General features: G+C 47.7%; 1 protein-coding gene across 4 annotated transcripts in view; it reads right to left on the bottom strand.

The window, feature by feature from the left end:
- Nucleotides 1-1,433: 1,433 nt before the first annotated feature.
- The window catches only part of LRGUK (leucine rich repeats and guanylate kinase domain containing), a 78,401-nt gene continuing 60,904 nt past the window's right edge, over nucleotides 1,434-18,930 (bottom strand). For all 4 annotated transcript variants that reach the window (XM_053255626.1, XM_053255629.1, XM_053255627.1 and 1 more), the window contains 4 exons: nucleotides 18,102-18,190; nucleotides 5,267-5,398; nucleotides 2,637-2,779; nucleotides 1,434-2,115 (listed from right to left, as the gene is read on the bottom strand). In XM_053255626.1, coding sequence (XP_053111601.1) covers nucleotides 1,913-2,115; nucleotides 2,637-2,779; nucleotides 5,267-5,398; nucleotides 18,102-18,190 — 567 coding nt within the window. In that variant the 3' untranslated portion in view covers nucleotides 1,434-1,912. The remainder of the gene's footprint in view (nucleotides 2,116-2,636; nucleotides 2,780-5,266; nucleotides 5,399-18,101; nucleotides 18,191-18,930) is intronic.

The raw sequence follows: 18,930 nt of genomic DNA, 5'->3' as shown, positions 1-18,930 counted from the left end.
TGCTCTGTGTGGGTTAAGCTAGTATGAAGAAAAACTGTAAGCTTTGGTTTTATATGAGGTCCAGATGTGTTGCAGCAGGCACCATGAGGCATTATTTTGGTTGGCAGTCAAAAAGGGAATGCCTCTTTAAAGTTTTTCTAAGTGTGCCTATTAGAAATAAATTGTCTGAAACAGCTGCTGATCAAGGTACCTGTTGTCATCTGATCAAGAGATCTATATTTAATCAAACCAATTGTCTTAAAATTAATGTAGCTCTAGAAATGTTTCACAGATTTTTCTTCCCAACTTCATGAAAAGAGAAGAGACGGTGGGGCTCTGTTACCCACCATTTGACAATCTGAGCTTCTGTTTGTTTGCAACTGGGAAATTCTCAGACTTCTTACCCAGGAGAATTCCTTTGTTCTGTGGTATGTATATTTTAACTTGTCACATCTGCTCAGCATCAGCAAAACGTTAAGGCTGTCTTCATACAACATGTCATAACAGATGTTGACTAAAGCAGGACCAGTTTGCTATGTTGAGGCTTTGTGATTCATGTCTTCGAAACTGCAGCCACTTTAAGTTTTCATTAAGTATTTACCACTGATGTATTTTGTTCCCTACAACTCTGACCCAGAATTTCATTGTTTCCTTGATAAAACCCACCTCTCTCTTCTCAACATGACTTGGCTTGTAGTCTATGCAACTTAAGCAGGTGCACATACTGTAATTTGTGCTTCCCATGTTGTTGCTCTGTAGCTATGCCTTAGCATGCCCTTCTTGCTGAATGAGAGCTGTGCAGCACACATTTTCGGTAGATATAACACTGCCTACATCCTGCAGTGTGCCCCGAGGGTAATGACATCACATGGCTTGCACTTGGCTTATGCAATGCTTGCCAGAAAAGTTGAGCAGGACAAGCAGAAGCTGCTGGTCCTGACTCATAATATTTTTGTCTTTGAATTGTTGATTCTGGGAGACCCATATGTGCCACCTTTGGGGATGGGGCTGTAGCTCAATGTTGGAGCATCTGCTTAGCGTGCAGGTGGTCCCAGGTTCAATCCCAGGTACCATCTCCAGATAGGACTGGGAAAGATTCCTGCCTGGAGTCTTGAAGAGCTGCTGCCAGTACTGAGCTAGATGGACCAATGGTCTGACTCAATATATGGCAGCTTCTGTAATTGGCAACGGATTGAGGACAGAACCTCTTTCCTGAAGAGGGGAGGGACACTACCTCTTCATTTTCCAGAAGGAATAGAAGGGCTCTCTCTTCTGAATGATGCCTGGTCAATTTCTGGGGCTGTTTTTTTAAAAATCTTTTTGTTGCTGTTATGCTAATATAATATTGTGTTTAAATGTTATTATTGTAAAGCACTTTCAACATTTTGAAAAAGTAGCAAATATTAATGAATAAATGTGGGATGTTTGCCTGAAATAATACAGTAGTCTTGGTAGCCTGTCAATTATTTTATAGTGAAACAAGAAGTAACTTTTTTTTCCTGTGAGAGGAAGGAAATATAGAGTTCTAAATAGCAACATAATTAATAGACTACAAACGACCCCTCAGTGAAGCCCCAAACCCAGAGAACAGCGACAGATGACCTGTCAGGTGGTTAGAGCTGAAGAGAAATGCTGACATGTCCAAGAGGGAGATGCGTCTTTCATCCTGGCTTTCGTAGGGAAAGCCAGGATGTACAAAAAGTCAAAAGAGTGGCCACCACCCACCCAGGATGGCTCCTGGACCAGCTCCATGGCGCCACAGAACCACAAAAACACGGAAGCCTTTTACGCACAACCTACTCACTGAGAAGGTTGTTCTTCATGGACTGTGGACAGGATTTCAACAAAGAGGAGCTATTCAAGGATATCTGGAAATGGAAGATTCTTGCGCAGATTCTCCTTTGAAGGGGAGAAGCTGTGGAACTGGCTCCAGCTAAGGCTTTGGGACAGGCAAGAAGGAAGGGGAAACATGGCTCTCCGATACCAAGGGCTTGTTCTTTTTCCGCCCTGATGGGATGGGCGGGAGCACGGGTTTGGTGTTGGAACCTGGACGGACGATCACTTGGGGTATGTGAGAGGAAGTGGTTTGGGGCTTCTGTTTCTTTTTCTCTTTTGTCTTGGGAGGGTGGTCCAATTCTGCAAGAAAGCAAAGTGTAAGTCACTAGCGGTGCTGAGACTGCCTAGAAAGCAAATCTTTTGGGGAGGGAGCCCACAGGTCCCTGGCAGAGCTGATACTTGCCTTGCAAAGGTCTCTTGGTTTAGTTCCTGACACAGCTGGCAGGAAAAAAAACCTTCTCAGCCTGAGACCCTGGAGAACTGCTGCTAAGACAGTATTGGATTAGAGGGGCCAGGATTGCCTTTTACTAAACTGGCCCATTCATTATGGTCCTGCTCAGCACACAGCCTGGCTCAATTGAGAACCGTCACGATACCTTCACAGAGTCTGTAATTGCAAAACTGCTCTGATGAATGGGAGTGGGAAGTGGCTGGCTACAGCCAATCAACAGTGGCCACAGCCAGTTTCTTCTGAGCTTGAAAATGAAGGGGAAGAGGGATGCCTGAACTGAGGCAGCAGGAGTGCTTACAAACCAACCCCACTCCTCTGCAAACAATTAAGGTTGGATTCAGTGCTGCAATCCATTGCTTCGCTCTCCCACCTTTCCCGTCTGCCTGTTCACCATTGGTCTCATCAGCTGATGGAACATTGAAGGCCACTGGCGTCCGGGAAGATGAACCGCTGGAAGAAAATGGTCCGGCTGAGAGCAAGGAGAGTCTGGTTGCAGCTCGTGACTCTTTGGCACTGAGAAAGGAAAGAACCTTCAGATACACACATGCGTGCGCGCACACACACACACCCCAGCTGACAGGTACTTCACAGGTTTGACTACTTTCACATCAAGAAGCAAACCCAACCAGCCCCAGGCTGTCTTGAGATCGGTGCTCTGAGATCCCTTAGAGCAGGGATTCTCAAACCTGGGGCTGCAGATATTGTGGGACTACAGCTCCCATCATCCCCAGACTCAGCAGCCAAAGGCTGACCTGGAGCTAGCTGCCTCTCCTCACCCAAGCAAGCTGAGCAGCCATGATAGCGCAGCACAGCTCCACACACACACAAGCACAGCCCGCTCTGCTCACTAAGCCTGCACTGAAGTGTGCTGCTCATAGATCTCCACACGCTTACCATGACAGGGTGGTTGTTTTACCCGCTCTTCAATCCCAAGTGGTAGAAGCATGAAATTGGAAATGGAAGGATTGTTACACTTCTCCCCGATGGTTGGCAGGCCAGGTAGGCTTTACTTTGATTTTATTGAAAGAGGTAGTGGCACGTCCTGATGGGCCAGGAGGGGGCCAAAGGAGGCCGCTGCGGTCGCTCATCTCTCTCCTGCTCTGCTTGAGACCTGCACTGCCTGCAGGCCGGCCTGTCATCAGGCAGAGGTGCACAGTTGACCCGACAAATGGCCAGCCTGTAGGCAGCGCCGCTCTCAAGCAGAGCGGGAGAGAGATGAGCGACCTGAGCTCCTGTTGGGAAGCGGAGGCAGCTGCACCTCCTTCGGCAAGTACACACACACAGGCTCGTTAGGACAAGCCACTACTGATTTTAAAGGGGGATGGGTTTGGGTAGGAAAACAGTAGGTATTTGTATTCTATATAAAGCTGAGAGATGGAAATATTTTAATAAGTTAAAGTTGGAAAACCTATCATTAGTTGCCTATTTGTCATATATTAGTCACCCCTGTCTGCATCACAGTTGATTTCCCACAAGGATATTAAGAGCGTTAAATGCAGACGTTTGCAGAGTTAAAACACCTTAATGTGGCAAAGGAAGCGACAGAAATATTGTTCTCACGCATACAAAAGCCTGTGAAAACGTGACGGCTCTTCCCAGCCTCTTGCTTGACACAGGCCTCGCCTCTTTAGCAGCCTTGACGACGAAGAGATAACCCACAGCAGCCTGTTAACACTCCTGGCTCAGTCACACACTTCTGCTCTTTCCAGCACAAGTGAGGAAGATGCAAACCCGTCTACTAAGACCTCACAGCTGGCTAATTAAAAGCATGTTACTGGGGGTAAGCGGACAGTGGCGAGGGGGAGGGGAGGATTGACAAGGAAACGGGAGGGATCTCTAGGACTCTCCCTGATCTGAAGGTCACTAGCTTCAAGAACAAATCTAAGGACAGTCGGACCAAGAGAGGAACGTTAAGAGCTGGCTGGTTGTTTTGAATAAATATGTAATATGCAGTGCTCTGCATTCCCTTTCTGGCCACAGGCCTCGTCTTTGGCATCCCCTTCAGCATCCATCCTGGGCTCCCCTGCCTCCCACCCCTCCTTGGTCTCTTCCGCCCCACAGTGCTTCTTATCCTTAGTCTTCAAGGTGGTTCTCCATCACAGCCCCGCCTCCTTAGCTCTCCTGGTTCTTCAGCCTTCCGGCCCTCCATCACCCATCACTCCATCAGTACATGATACCTCCTACCCCAAGGGTTTCCTCCCAGCTAACCTGCTACTTCCCTCACAGCAACTGTGCTGCTTACCAACATTCCATGAACAGCCTTTTGCCCTCGGCTGTCGAGTGCTTGAACACATTCTGTGACATCACAACTGCTCAGCTGAATTCAGGGCTAGCACTCGATGTGGATAGGTGTGAGATGGTGAGGAGGAGGATGCCTTCATGTTGTTTTAAGTTCTCACCTCATCAATCTGACTCTCAGCAGCCCACATGAAGTTGCCAGCCATGTCCTGTGACTCACCAGAGGTTAAACCACCTCTCTATTTTCACAGTCCCAGGCAGGCAGTAAAAATGGAAGGTTTGTGGAGCCCCTGAAGTGCCACAAGACATATCCTTGTTGGGTTTGTTTTACTGTCACGCGCATCTCGGTTTGTGTGTCCAGACACCCACCGCTCTCTCCGGCCATCATCTCATGCACCCCATGAAGCAGGCAATTGCCTGTGAAAGCGCCTCTCACAGAAAGCTAGTTTAGTTTCTGTGCCAGGCTACCTTTTGTCCTCTTCTTACTACAATTAATTGTTTTAATGGTTTGCTGATTTTGATTGCTAACTTTGCTGCAGACCACCAGGACTTTTTATAAACCGATAGGACAGAAATGTGAAAAATAAGACTAAGCAAATACAGACTGGGGTGGATGAGAGGAATCCTGGAGCAGGCAGTCCCAAGGCCAGAGAGGAGCCAGGCATCCATTGCAGGCAAAGTCCACCAAAGAGAGAAGTTCCCCCTCCCACCCCTCACCAGACAAACGGGCAGAACATGTGACTCTCGTGCTAAGGAACCCACCTTGGGTCTGGGCTAGCGGGTGGGAAGCTGCGTCTGGGGGTGAGGGTGCTGCTAGACATCATGGGGTTGTACGATGCGGGTTCCAGAAAGCGTGAGCGGGACACAGTTGCCTCAGGGGTACTGGCAGGTTCCCTAGAAGGAGAGGTGGCAGCTGTAAGGATGGATTTCCAGCATAGACATACACACTGAAATACAGTAGGTCACAACAAAGTCAGGCTACTTTCAGGCAGAAAAGACCTCACCAGGACATTATTCCTCATTCCGTCCCCAAGTCATGCAGTCAGGGCTGGTCTCTCCGCCTTGTCCTGATGGATCTTTAGTATTCCTACAGCTCCCCCACCCCAGATCCAAAAACATCCGTTATCCAAAGGTTACTTGATCTCTTAAGCTACTTCGCCCATTCTTCCTTGCTGTCCCCATGCCTGGAATTTCTTTATTCCCCTCAGAGGCAGAGGTAAAACAGTGTCCATCTACCTCCACTCCATCAGTCTGGCTGGGACTGTCGTTTGTCCTAAGACCACAGAGTGGTTAACAAGGTTAAAAAAAAAAAAAAGCCCTGCTGGATCAGGCCCAAGGCCTATCTAGTCCAGCATCCTGTTTCCCACAGTGGCCCACCAGATGCTTCTGGGAAGCCCACAGGCAAGAGGTGAGGGCACGCCCTTTCTCCTACTGTCTGTTACTCCCCTGCAACTGGTACTGAGAGGCACCTTGCCTCTGAGACTGGAGGTGGCCTTTGGTTTCTTCAGTTAAAAAAATCAAAGCAAAACAAAACAGTGATATTAGAGAGTGAGCCAGGGACCATCCATAGGCCAGAAGCCTGAATAAAAAGGGCACTCTTTAATTTCCTCCGAAAGGCTGGGAGAGAAGGAGCCATGCAGATCTCAGCCGCGAGTGAGTGCCACGTCTGGGGGCAATCACTGAGAAGGCCCTGTCCCACATACTTGACAAACAAGTCTCAGCAAGTGTTAGCATGTGGAGCAGAGCACTCCCAGCCAATTCAGTCACGTGGGTAGATTCAGCTGGGAGTAGATGGTGTTATGAACGGTCTATAACATATCAGAACCAGAGGTACCAACTCAGAAGTATGGTGAAATATAGGCCTGTGTCTGATTTCAGTTTATTAAGAAATGATACCTGAACTCAAGGTGAACTAGGATGTTGCTCCCCCTGCTCTGGAGCAGGAGGTGATCCAGCATTGTGTTGTTAAAATGGATATGCAAGGAAACACAATGAAGCCAGGTCTGAATGCTGTAATCCATATGCTAATACCACTGACTACCAAATTTCTGTGGAAGGAGCCAGGGGGCTGATTCCCCCCCCCCACTTCCTAGTAGTGTTAAATCCTTGTCAGTGATTAACTGTATTGTTCTCCATGGAAGTTCAACATAGCCAAATGCATACAGAGATCCGTCTGTAGATTTTAATCACACCTCACTGATGCTACAAATGTATTGAATGTCTCACGCACATATATGTTACTTTAAATATAATTACACACTAGATGAGAGATATACAAGAAATAATGGATGACTGTCTCACACCAAATAGGATGAATCCCCTAACTAACTGCTGACTTTTTAACACCTTTTGGGAAGATGCCATTGTGGCTCTCAAGTGCAGATTTGCCTTGGGCAATGCTCCCCACCCCTCCCTTCCTGAACGTGCAGTTTACAGAAGATGAGATTCAGAGATCTCTCTGGACTGGCGAATATCCTGAATAATTAAGATTTTGTTCAGAAGGTAGCAGCTAGTTTTCACCTTTTTGGACACCCAGGAAAAGAGGAGATTTTGAATAGATTCTATTCAAGGATCAAAGAGAAAAACACTATAAAGAATGAGGCTTTAGACAGAGAGTTCAGCAATCTTTTGCCTACAGCAAAAGACTGCTCACAGGATCCCAGGGTTTGCTGCTAAGCCGCAGGGCAAAGCAGGAATTCTGTTCATGAACAGAAACTACAGCAATGCCTGAGTTTTGCTGCCCAAGCTGCCTGATCAGAGCAACTGCACAGCAAAAAGTCTCAGCGAGCGCCTCACTCCTTCAACTGAAGTGATCCTCTGCTTTCAAGTCTCTGATCCTGGTAAATATGCTGCCTGGAATTCCCTCATCCCTTCCCCTTTCCCTGCTCCCTTCTCCTCCCCCCCTTCTTTCCCTCTACTAATCTCCCCCAAACCATGCCAGCCCTCAGCCATCCTCCCCCCCTTCTTTTCTGCCTGTATTTGAAATGTATTAGAATCTAGGAAGATTTAAATGCACACACATATGTTTGTTAGGCACACGGGTGAATATTGGTACGGGTTAGGATGTTCTGTTTAAATACTGTTAACAATATTGATAGAATGCTCTGCTTTCTGCTTTGCTAGATTATGTGGTTATTCTTTTTATACTCAATAAAGCCCATTGAATCTTTGAGTGTTTGGATCTCTTTTCTTCCTTGCTTCCAGATCAAACGTGGTCACCAATATAAAAGAACTTGGTCCAGACCTATTTTATATACTGGTTAATGAGCATATTTAGTATATAGATCAGGCCTGGTCTGTAACATAAATTATGGCAGCGGTGGGATTTTGGTGACACCATGGCTTTCTGGAAGCGCAAGGAGAAAGAGGGCAAACCCAAAATTCAGTCCTGGGAAGGAAGTGAATTTAGTGGCGCTTTTTCAGGACCCAAGAAGGGGAAATGGGAGGCAGCTTTAGAGGAATTTGGAGCTTCACCCTTTCCAAATTTAGAGTTTGTAAGGCAGAAACTTTCAGAACTTGAAGATTGTAAGGCTCTCTTCGAGGAATACTGTGGTAGACAGTGTCCAAATAAAAAGGAGAAAAATGCAGCAGCAGTCACTATCCTCAGAGTTTTTCTACATAAGCAGTTAGAGAATCATGACCATAAAGATAGAAAAATTAGAACGCTCATAGACAAGAACGAAGAGTTCCTTGCACAAATTAAGAGTGTAACTCTAGACTCGGAGGCACGTATTGCTACTTTGGAAAGGGAGCGGGATGCTGCCCTAGAAAAAGTGTGTGTATGTGAAACCAAGGAAGCTATGGCTCTGAGGCAATTAGAGGAGAACTCAATCAGACTGGAGGACCATATTAGGAGTTTAGATTTCTCCAATCAGAGATTAGTTGAGGAAGTAGCACAGTTAGAAAAACAGAACATGGCCATTCCAGGGTTAAAAGAGCTAGTAAAGGAACTCTCCCTGCCAAAACCCCAGCCAGTCAGGAAGGACAATCCTTGTGATTGCCACTCTCAAGTCCAGCAGCTAAAAAGACAACTAGAGCAGAAGACCCTACAGATCTCTAGCATCACAGGAGCAGAGCCCGATCCCAGCTGGGAGCCTGTGGCAGTGCTTGAGGGACCAGCCTGAGAATGCACTGCCTCCCAGGAAGTGAATTCTGTAGCAGCGATTACTTCCTCAGTCACTACTAGGCTTGATGCGCAGGGGCAGCCAGAAGGAACTGCTGTCACAGTCAAGAACAGAGGCTAGGGAGCTAGCCAAAACGATGGTTCCATTAGGCCCAGGCACCATTGTTGAATGGATGGCAGGGCTAGTTAGGCTTCAACATGATTTAAGATTAACCATAGAGGAAACACGGGCCTTGATCCGTGCAGCTGCACCAGCTGGTTTACAGGCCCAACTCATTTCTAAGTTCTCCCAAAACATAGCTATTGTTCAAGGCGTAGAGACCCTTGATACATGGGGAGCATGCCGGGGCATGTGTGCCGTGGTACTTCCAGCTGGGGCTATGCAGGAACATGCAATCACTGCCACGCAAAGGAGGGGTGAATGCCCAACCCAGTTCCTTTACAGAGCAGCAATGGGGAGATATCTAGCTGGTCTAGTGGCTGTGCCAGCAGGGGCAGACACCCTTGCCCAGGCTGCTTGGACTGTGAGGGATCTCAACCGCGAGTGAGTGCCACGTCTGGGGGCAATCACTGAGAAGGCCCTGTCCCACATACTCGACAAACAAGTCTCAGCAAGTGTTAGCATTTGGAGCAGAGCCCTCCCAGCCAATTCAGTCACGTGGGTAGATTCAGCTGGGAGTAGATGGTCCCTACGGTGCCCAGGGCCCAAGCCATTTAGGGCTTATAATTAGCATCTTGAATTGTACCCGGCAACAAATAGGCAGCCAGAGCAGTGCCTTCAGAATCAGTGTAATATGTGCACTGCGTGTGGTCCCAGAAATCAATCTGGCAGCTGCATTCTGCACCATTCTGAGTTTCCAAATACTTTCCCAGGGCAGTCCCTTGTAGAGCGTGTTGCAATAATCCAAATGCGATGTGACTAAGGCATGGGTGACAGAGGCATTTAGTTTCTCCCCTCCCAGAATTGTCTCCTGTAATGGTCATGGTATCTGGATTTGCTCAGTTTCCTTTTTCCTCCCTGTCTCTTTTCTTTTTTGTATTGTGTCTATTTAAATTGCAGACCATGATTATAAACTGCAAACTGCCCTGAGTGCATTGGCAGAAAGGTGGTATGCAAATGAAGTAAATAAATGCCACTTCTCTTCTTTCAGTTCCTCCTTCAAACCAACTTTCTCCATAAAGCCTTTGGTTTAAGCCCTTCATCCTCATGCCCAACTGAAAGGAAGCCAAGTTACTGCGGTCGTCCCTGTTTGTTTCCTATTAGCCCTGCCCCTTCTGGCCATCTCCTTAGCCTTATTCAGACATCATGTTATAAGAGTATACAGGAGTCTGTTCACATGTACAAGCTTTTGTGTGAATGAGTGTATCTGCATTCATTGAGAAAATGAACGAACCTGAGTACATTTTAAAAAAATGAACCTGAGTACATAGGAAGCTGCCTTATACTGAGTCAGACCATTGGTCCATCTCACTCAGTATTGTCTACCTAGACTGGCAGCGGCTTCTCCATGGTTGCAGGCAAGAGTCTCTCTCAGCCCTATCTTGGAGATGCCAGGGAGGGAACTTGGAACCTTCTGCATGCAAGCATGCAGGTGCTCTTCCCAGAACGGCCCCATCCCCAAAGGGGAATATCTATCTTACAGTGCTCACATGTAGTTGCCCATTCAAATGCAAACCAGGGCAGGCCCTGCTTAGCAAAGGGGCAATTTGTGCTCGCCTCCACAAGACCAACATCACCTTAAGTGGCGCAGAGGGGAAACGCTTGACTAGCAAGCAGAAGGTTGTCGGTTCGAATCCCCGCTGGTGCTATATTGGGTAGCAGCGATATAGGAAGATGCTGAAAGGCATCATGTCATACTGCATGGGATGCGGCAATCGCAAACCCCTCCTGTGTTCTACCAAAGACAACCACAGGGCTCTGTGGGCGCCAGGAGTCAAAACTGACTTGACGGCACACTTTACCTTTACCACAAGACCAGCTCTTCTCCCACTTGACGGTACAGGGCCCTCAAATACATGGTACAAACAGGAAGTGCACATCCCTGTTCAACAGAACGTGTGAATGACTTTGCCTATGCACACTGCACTCGCCATATGAGTGTTAAACATAATGTGTGAATGAGGCTCTTGTCTCTTCCCCATTTGAAATACAGATGACAAGCTACTTGGGGCCAGGTCCTGCCTTTTGGTATTTTTGGCTTTGTAACTCAGTAATCCCGTGCCATGGATACTGATGGCACTGACTGTATCATCACCATGGCTAGCCATAGTAGCTGGAGTAACTGATGGGATGAGCTCATGGGCTCCCCTCCATATTACAGATCAATAAAAATGTGAAAGGCATTTGCTTCCTCACAAATTCCACTCAATGCACAATGCACAGTTCAGTCCAAGGAAACACCACCCAGCTCTTCTAATGCCCCAGCACGAAGGATTTAACATGCTTGCAGCAAAGGGGCTTCGCTCCCACAAGAGAGAAGGCTTCTGATTTGCAGGCAGTAAACTGTTTGCAAAGGCCAGATCCCAACTGAGAGCTCATCTGGGTCCTTTTCCAGGAAGACCTTTCCAAGTCAAGACAAACATGAGTTTTACATGGCTGGTTGAAGAAACATTGACTCTTCTCTCTCTCTCTCTCTCTCTCTCTCTCTCTCTCTCTCTCTCTCTCTCTCTCTCTCTCTCTCTCTCTCTCTCTCTCACACACACACACACACACACACACACACACACACACACACACACACACTTCTTATGATCAAATCCCAGAAGCAAGGCTACATATATACTCTCTTCCCAAATCCTTAAGTCCAGCAGCCTGAATGAGTTATGCCTCTGACATCCTCTCCTTCTGCCCGCCCCCGCATGACTATCATTCCCTTCCTATGGGGGACAGTCCAATGCTGTGCTTGGGGAAGATGCAGTAGGGGCCAAATCTATCCACCACCCTTAAGGCTACGGACAGGACAACTGGTGGGGAGCAGCGTCCTCCCTCCTCCCCCTCCCCCTGAAAGCAGCCCCACAGTTGCGAGGAAGATGCAACATTTGTCATCCTCTTCATCCCACTCTGCCTCCCAGTGCTTGCTTATTTATTTACTCCATTTATAGCCCTTCAGCCAAGTTTGCTCAGGGTGACAAATGAGATCATAAATATAGCAAATCATATTAACCTAATTGTATTAACCTAAAATTAGCCCCAAAAAAGCAAACAATGGCATTAAAAAAACCATTAAAACAGCACAAGAATGGCAGCAGATAGATCAAAGTGGATGAAATAACTGGGCTAAACACCTTCTAGATCTTAAAAACTGGCAGCATTATTAGGACCAGATAATATGCGTGGGTAAATTTAAAAAATCACTTCGTGCCAAATGGCCATCCTTATGGAGAACAAGCCTTCCAGCGTAGGAGAGGGCATTCTACAGCAGAGGTGCTACTACCAAGAAGGCACACCCCAGTCGCAACTTACCTGAGCTCAGCCAGTGGGGGGATCTTGAAACGGGACTCGGGATTGTCTTGGTGTAGAGCCTCTCAAACTTGGGTCCTCAGATATTATGGGACTACAGCTCCTATCATCCCCTGTCACAATGGCCCTTGGCCATTTGCTGGACTATGGCTCCCAGCCTGGCTGGGAATGATGGGAGCTATAGTCCAACAACATCTAGGGGCCCAACTTTGAGAGCCATGTCGTAAAGGAGAGGAAGACTCACATCGCAGCAAGAAGCAAGAGGCTCTCCTGCTGTTGCTGGACCACAATTCCCATGCTTGCCAGCTGCAATTCATTTTACTCCGGGGGATTATGGGAGCCACAGTGCAATGATAGCAGGGGGCTCTGGTTGACCATGCCTGCTCTACAAAATTCTATATGGCAGGGCTACACAACTTTGGATCCCCAGCAGTTTTTGGACGACAACTCCCATCATCCCCAGCCACTGTGGCCAATAGTCAAGGATGCTGGGAGCTGGATTCCAACATCTGCAGGGGGGCTGGAATTGTGCAGCCCTGCTTGATGGTTTGGGATGCTGGGGTAACACCTGCACTTTTGGCTGTGATTGCAAATGCACGGATAACCAGCAGAGCTCTTTTAGTACTGGTAGTGACCAGTGTAGCCGATCAGTAGCCTCTGTCAAAGATTCTCATCATGTGTGTGATCTCTCTTCCCAAAGCTTTTATGTGAGACCAGGTCCCCCAAGAGGCTTAGAAACTAAAAAGAGACACAAGGGAGGCCCTAGCCACAGCCACAGGGAGGGATGATGATGCTAGCTCTCCCCGTGCTAATATACAAGACCCAGTTTGTTAATAGGTAGTCCGTGGACTAGCTGGCAAGGGTTGCCTTATGCTAGGTCTCTCCCCACTGGGTTTTTCTTTAACCAACTAAACCCTACAGAGGGACAACCTGTCAGAAGGTTAAATCAGTGTGTTGACAATGCAAGCATCCTTCCGGAGGCTGATAGAAATTTATAACTTTTCTCTAAGAAAGAGAAACATGATTCCTAGTGGAAGTATGTCAAACTGCTCAAAAATCCTACTTCTATATGCAGACATGATTCTATTGTTGGTAGACACATCCGACAAAAGGTAGGATTCTAATTGCCCCCGAGGTCTCTCAACTCAGATTGTTCAATAGAATGTCAGCTTGGTTCTGGGCCCCAAAAGGCGAATATCCATTACACCCCGGACCCATCTTCAGTTAAATAAGTCACACTGCTCAGCTTATGTCCGTGACATGATTGGGCAGGTGTGAGAATACAGCTGTATTAACACCTGGGAAGCAGACATGCCTTGAGCAAAAGTATTTCTCAAGCAGAAAAGGGTATGCAGAAGTGAGCAGTGCTCTTTTCGTGCTGTACACACGAAGAAGGCATTTGGTAGTCACAGAAACCTGTGCATTTCTCTATCAGTCTGTCCATTTCCATGCCTCTTATTGTTACTATACATATTTATATACCATTTTTTGACAAAGTTAACAAAATAGTTTACATAAGATAAGACAGAGGTACTGTTGGTCAGTAGGAGAGCCAATCGGGATGAGGAGATTTTACCAGTTCTGGATGCGGTTGCACTTCCCTTGAAGGAGCAAGTACGTAGCTTGGGGGTACTACTGGACCCGGCTCTGCTTTTGGAAGCTCAGGTGGAGGCGGTGGCCAGGGGTGCCTTTGCACAGCTTCGGCTGGTGCGCCAGCTGCGTCCCTTTCTCGAGAAGGCAGATCTGGCCACGGTTACCCACGCCTTAGTCACGTCGCGGCTGGATTACTGTAATGTGCTCTACGTGGGGCTGCCCCTGAAGAGTATCCAGAAACTGCAGCTAGTGCAAAACGCGGCAGCGAGGGTTTTATCCGGAGCTGCCCGTTGGGAACATATCACCCCCATTTTCAAAGAGCTGCACTGGCTGCCGGTTCGTTTCCAGGTCCAATTCAAGGTGCTGGTTTTGACCTTTAAAGCCCTAAACGGTTTGGGCCCGGGGTATTTGAGGGACCGCCTGCTCCCAAGGGTTGCTGCCCGCTTGACGAGGACATCTGAGGGGGCCCTGCTCTGGGTGCCAACATTGAGAGAGGCCCGGCTGTCGTGCACTCGGGACAGGGCCTTCTCTGTTGCTGCCCCCAGACTCTGGAATGCTCTCCCAGTGGCCATTCGTTCCTCAGACTCCATCACGGCTTTTAGAAAGCTTGTAAAGACTTGGCTTTTTACCCAGACTTTTACATAATCGTTTTTACTGCTGCTTCTGGGTGTTTTTATCTGTTGTATTGTTTTATGCCTGTTTTTATATGTTTTTATACTTTTAGCATGATGTTTTTATTGTATGTTTTTAACTTTTGTAAACCGCCTTGGGGCTATTTTTAACGAAAGGCAGTATAAAAATGCAAAAATAAATAAATACATAGAAAATAAGATGATTCCCTGTTCCAAAAGGGATCACAGTCTAAAAAGAAGCACAAGGTAGACATCAGCCACTGCAAAGACTGTGGCTAGATAGGGACATTTGCTTTCCCCTCTTAAATAGAAGAGTCACCACTTTAAAAGCTGCCTCTTTGCTCAGCAAGCAGCCTAGCTGAGCAAAGAGAATTGTGAAGGACACAAAAAGGGTAATTTGCTAACCCTGCAGCAAAAAGCATTTCATAGAACAACAGAATTTGAGAGTTGGGTGGGACCTTTGAGTTCTTCAAGTCTATCTAGTCTTGTCAGTGAACGAACCTGCTACAGTGGTGATCTTCCTTGTTTTTCAAGCAGGGGCCACTTCAGCAAAAAAACGTCCAGTGGGAGAGCCATTTCACACAGTGCTGACCTTTGTGAGTGCTGTGATTTCCCCAGCACCACAGCAGCAGTCTTTGAGGGAAGGAGAGCCCTATCTAGCCCCACTGCCATCTTAGACAGTGCACATGGACCATTGGGAAGTGTAGTCCCTACACAACTCTATGGGGAAAGCACTGGGAAGGACTACACTTCCCAGGGTTCCATGTGCACTTTCCAAGATGGCACTGAAGAGGGTTGTCTTTCCCTTAAAGGAGCCCCATCAGCTCTGGGAACATGCAGCATGGTGTGGGGGGCACACTTGCCATTGCATGGTGCTAGCGCAGCTGTGCGGAGCTTTTGGCTTCAGCGGAAGCTTTGCACAATCCTAACAAACAATTAGTCCTGGAGCTGCACTTCAGGTCCATAGGAGCTGCCTGCCACTGCCTCCCAGGCCTTGCAATGAAGAGCACTGTGCTCGAGCATCCTTGACAGAGGCCTCTTCAGCCTCTCTTGGGAAAGGTCCAGTGAAGGAGAGCCCACCACTGCCATGAGGCAGGCCGTTCACTGTCAGACGGCCCTTACAGTCAAGGACATTCTCCCCAACGTCTAGCCTAAACCTGCCTCCTTGTAACTTCCACACACTGGTTCTGGTCCTGTCTTCAGCTGCAGGCCAGCGATGAACCTGGTGCGCATGGCCATATTATGCCCACAAACTGAGCCTTCGACAGGCTGGCAGAGAACAGAGCTTGCAAGTTCTTCACTGTATGAAGGGCGGCCTGACAGCGCTGTACACCTGCGAGCTCCTCAGTTCTCAAATTATTTCATCCCTTCTTTCTTAAAAATCAGATCAAATTGGCATACAACCAGTGCTTAATACTCCTGTATTGCTGTTGGGCCTAGAGATCAGAAGGTGCTACATAGTCGCTGAATTTGAACTACAATGGACATTGGATGCCAGGCTCCGTTTTCAGGCTGCAGAAGAGCCCTTTCTATGCCGCATTACTCAGAAAGGCGGGCAAAATGTTTTCTTGCCAAGTTTGTCCTGCCTGGCAATTTTCCTGTCTGCATTTCCACTTTCGCATTCAAAGGAAACCCAACCCAGCCATGTCTGTCTCTCTTTAGCCCATTAGCATCCTTACTAAGAGAATGACACTGCGCCCAAAGGACAAGGAAACCCGCTGTTTTGTCTCTATAGAAAGCCATCCTCTGTCTCTTGGCAACAGAGTGGCTGAACAGAGAAGCATAACGCTCACTTAGGTGCCACTGCTGAACTCTGGCAGCAAAGAGCCATTTTCTGTGAAAGAGGCCATTCTGTTCTCAATTAAAGTGAGTGATTTTTCAAGAGCAGAGCTGGGAGAAGAGAAAGAAAAAAGGCAAAAATCTATTGAAGCTTTTTGCGATTATTTTTGGAGAGGCAGACTTCTCCTCTGACCCAAACATTCACAAAAGGAGTGTTCCAATCAGCTGGGGGGGGCAGGGAAACAACCTTGAAAGAGGCATCGCCTTAAGAGGATCAGAGAGATTGTCAGAGCTGGTGTGCATCTGGGGCTCTCAAAATTCCATATCTTGCACCAAAGAAAATCAAATTCGGCAAGCAGAATATATCAGGTGCTTTAGGTGACGCAGTTGGCAGAAGGGTGTGTAATAATAGTGCTGAGAGGAATAGGAGTGCATTGTGTACATCTGACCTCTGCAATGAGCATGCAGCTGGCACAACCTTATTCTTATTTCTTGCTTGTCTGTTACTAGTATGAAGGTTAATCTGTCTACTGTTCCTTCCCTGCCAAACTCTTCTCAGTTAAAGTTGATGGTGACTATTCTCTGCTGCACGAATGTTTGGTGAATCCTTTGTGTTCCGCATCGGCATTTGAGATTAGACAAATTGGCAGTAGCACTGGTTGCTTTCCCATGAGCTTGTCCTTTAGTACTGCCAAGGCACCAGTGGGGAAGCCACTCTCCAACTGGGGGGATGGGACACCAATGTCCCTGGGCCGCCAGTGTCCAGGGGTCTCCTGGGAGCCTCCCTTGTCCCTCCACTGGGTACCCAGCCAGTAAATCAACTGCTCGCCAACTGGGAGAGAGTGATGGGCAGTGCTTCTGGGTTCTGATGCTGGCCACTCCCATTGTGCCAGTATCCGAAGCACACTGATGCGGGTGTGTGGCCAGCATCAAAGTATGCACACATCACCTGTTGCCCACCCCCTCCCAGCTGACAAGTGCTTTGTTTGCTGGTTGGGTGCTTCCTTCCTCCAAGCTGGCAAAGGAATCACTCACCAACTGGGAGGGGATGATGGGTATGGCTGTGTTCCAATGCTGGCTCTGCCCCTGAGTCAGTGTGCTTCCGATACTGGCACAAGGGGCATGGTCATCATTGGAAGCACTACCTGTTGCCTTCTCCCAAAAGTAGGCAGTGATGGTGGCAGGGACAGAGGGAGGGGGTCCTCCAACCTTCCTACACCCCTGCAGGGCACTGCTTTTAGGCCTTCAGCTGGAAAGAGAATAAAAATGGGGGTTCCACATGGTACTTCCATGGCTTAGGACCTGAGTGCCTGAAGGAAGGCCTGCTCCCATATCAATGTGCCTGGACACCAAAATCCATCTTTGGAGGCCCTCCTCTGGGTGTTCCCACCACCTGAGTTGAGGCGGGTGGCTCCTGGACTTCTCAGTGGTGGCAGCCTAGCTGTGGACTTCCCTCTCCAGGGAGGCTCACCAGGTGCACAAATTGTATTGTTTTGGTGCCAGGTGGAAATGTTCTTATTCTTCCAGGCCTATTAAAGTTTGTTCATATTTGCTGCTCAGTTTAACTGCAGCTGTATTCCACTGAGCTACAGCCCCATACTCTCAGGGTTTGGTTCCTCCTCTCTCCTCCAATGTGAGTCTCAACCCAAAATCGAAACCACTGTCTCTCTGACAAAGATCTAGATGAAATAATTTTGCAGGTAGAATTCTAGACACAACACAGAATTTAGATCTCTGAGCTCTCTCTCTCTTTTTTTTAATCACAGGTTCCTGGTCCTCATGGCTATATCTGGAAAACAGGCAAACATCCTGAGTGCTCAGGCTGTGGGACCTTTGTACCTTAGATATCTGTAGTCGGAAACTGGTGGTCTTTATACCAAACCTGACTTGTGGAGTGATGCTCCCTCCAGTGGATAAGCACAAAGACGTTCCTTTCTGAGATCTCTGGAAGAAAAGCATCCTCTCCCGCCGCCTTCCCCCACAATGCCCCCTTCAGCTGCCCTGTCTTACCTTTGAAACAGCTGGAGGTACGAACTAGCGGCTTTCCCTATGAGTCCCTGCCGTGCGGTGTGTTGCCGTCTCTGCAGAGAAGTCTCTTCCTGAACAAGAGGCACAGTTGATCGGTTAGAACAAAATCTCCGGACCAACTTGTGACGGGCTCAAGGTCAGCCAGTGAGTCAAGTGGGGACCTCAACTTGGATCTCTCTAGCCCAAACCAGACATACTGCCAGCAATGTCGTCAGGTATGAAATATCTTGATCCAAGACAGGGCTAACTCTCTGATTTTATGTGCAGTTATTGGTTTGAATCACTTAAGGCTGCCACTTCTATTAATGGCTCCGCTCATATGACTTCAACATAAGCCTAATGTGCAGAAATTGAGCAGGTGACATTTTGGAAAGATCGTACATAAAAGCTGTCTTGCACTGAGTCAGACAGTGGTCCAGCTAGCTCACTATTGTCAACACTGACTGGCAGCAGCTCTCAAAGGTTTCATTTAAGGGGCTTTCCAGTCCTATCTGAAGGGAGTAAACCTGGGACCTCCTCCATACAAAACATGTACTCTACCACCAAGCTCGACTTTTCCCTTTAAAATAAAAGATGATGCGATGGGGGAAAAAGATCCTGCTAAGTTTCCACATGTCACGATGCTCTTAAAGGTACTGGAAAGCGTCACCCCTTTTTACATCCCCACCTCTCTCCCCATTAACGAAAGCCTTTTGCTAAGTGGTGGGAAGCTGGCAGGTTTTCGGCTTCTCCATCTGGAGCCATAACTCCAGACATCAGAAAACAGGGCTCTATTTTCTTAGCGAAAAAGCATGATGGTTAATCATTCCAC

Source organism: Hemicordylus capensis, chromosome 5, assembly GCF_027244095.1.
Source record: "Hemicordylus capensis ecotype Gifberg chromosome 5, rHemCap1.1.pri, whole genome shotgun sequence".
In the NCBI taxonomy this organism is placed as follows: Eukaryota; Metazoa; Chordata; class Lepidosauria; order Squamata; family Cordylidae; genus Hemicordylus; species Hemicordylus capensis.
Note: the sequence above shows the minus strand (reverse complement) of the source record. Positions and strands in the feature narration are given on the sequence as shown.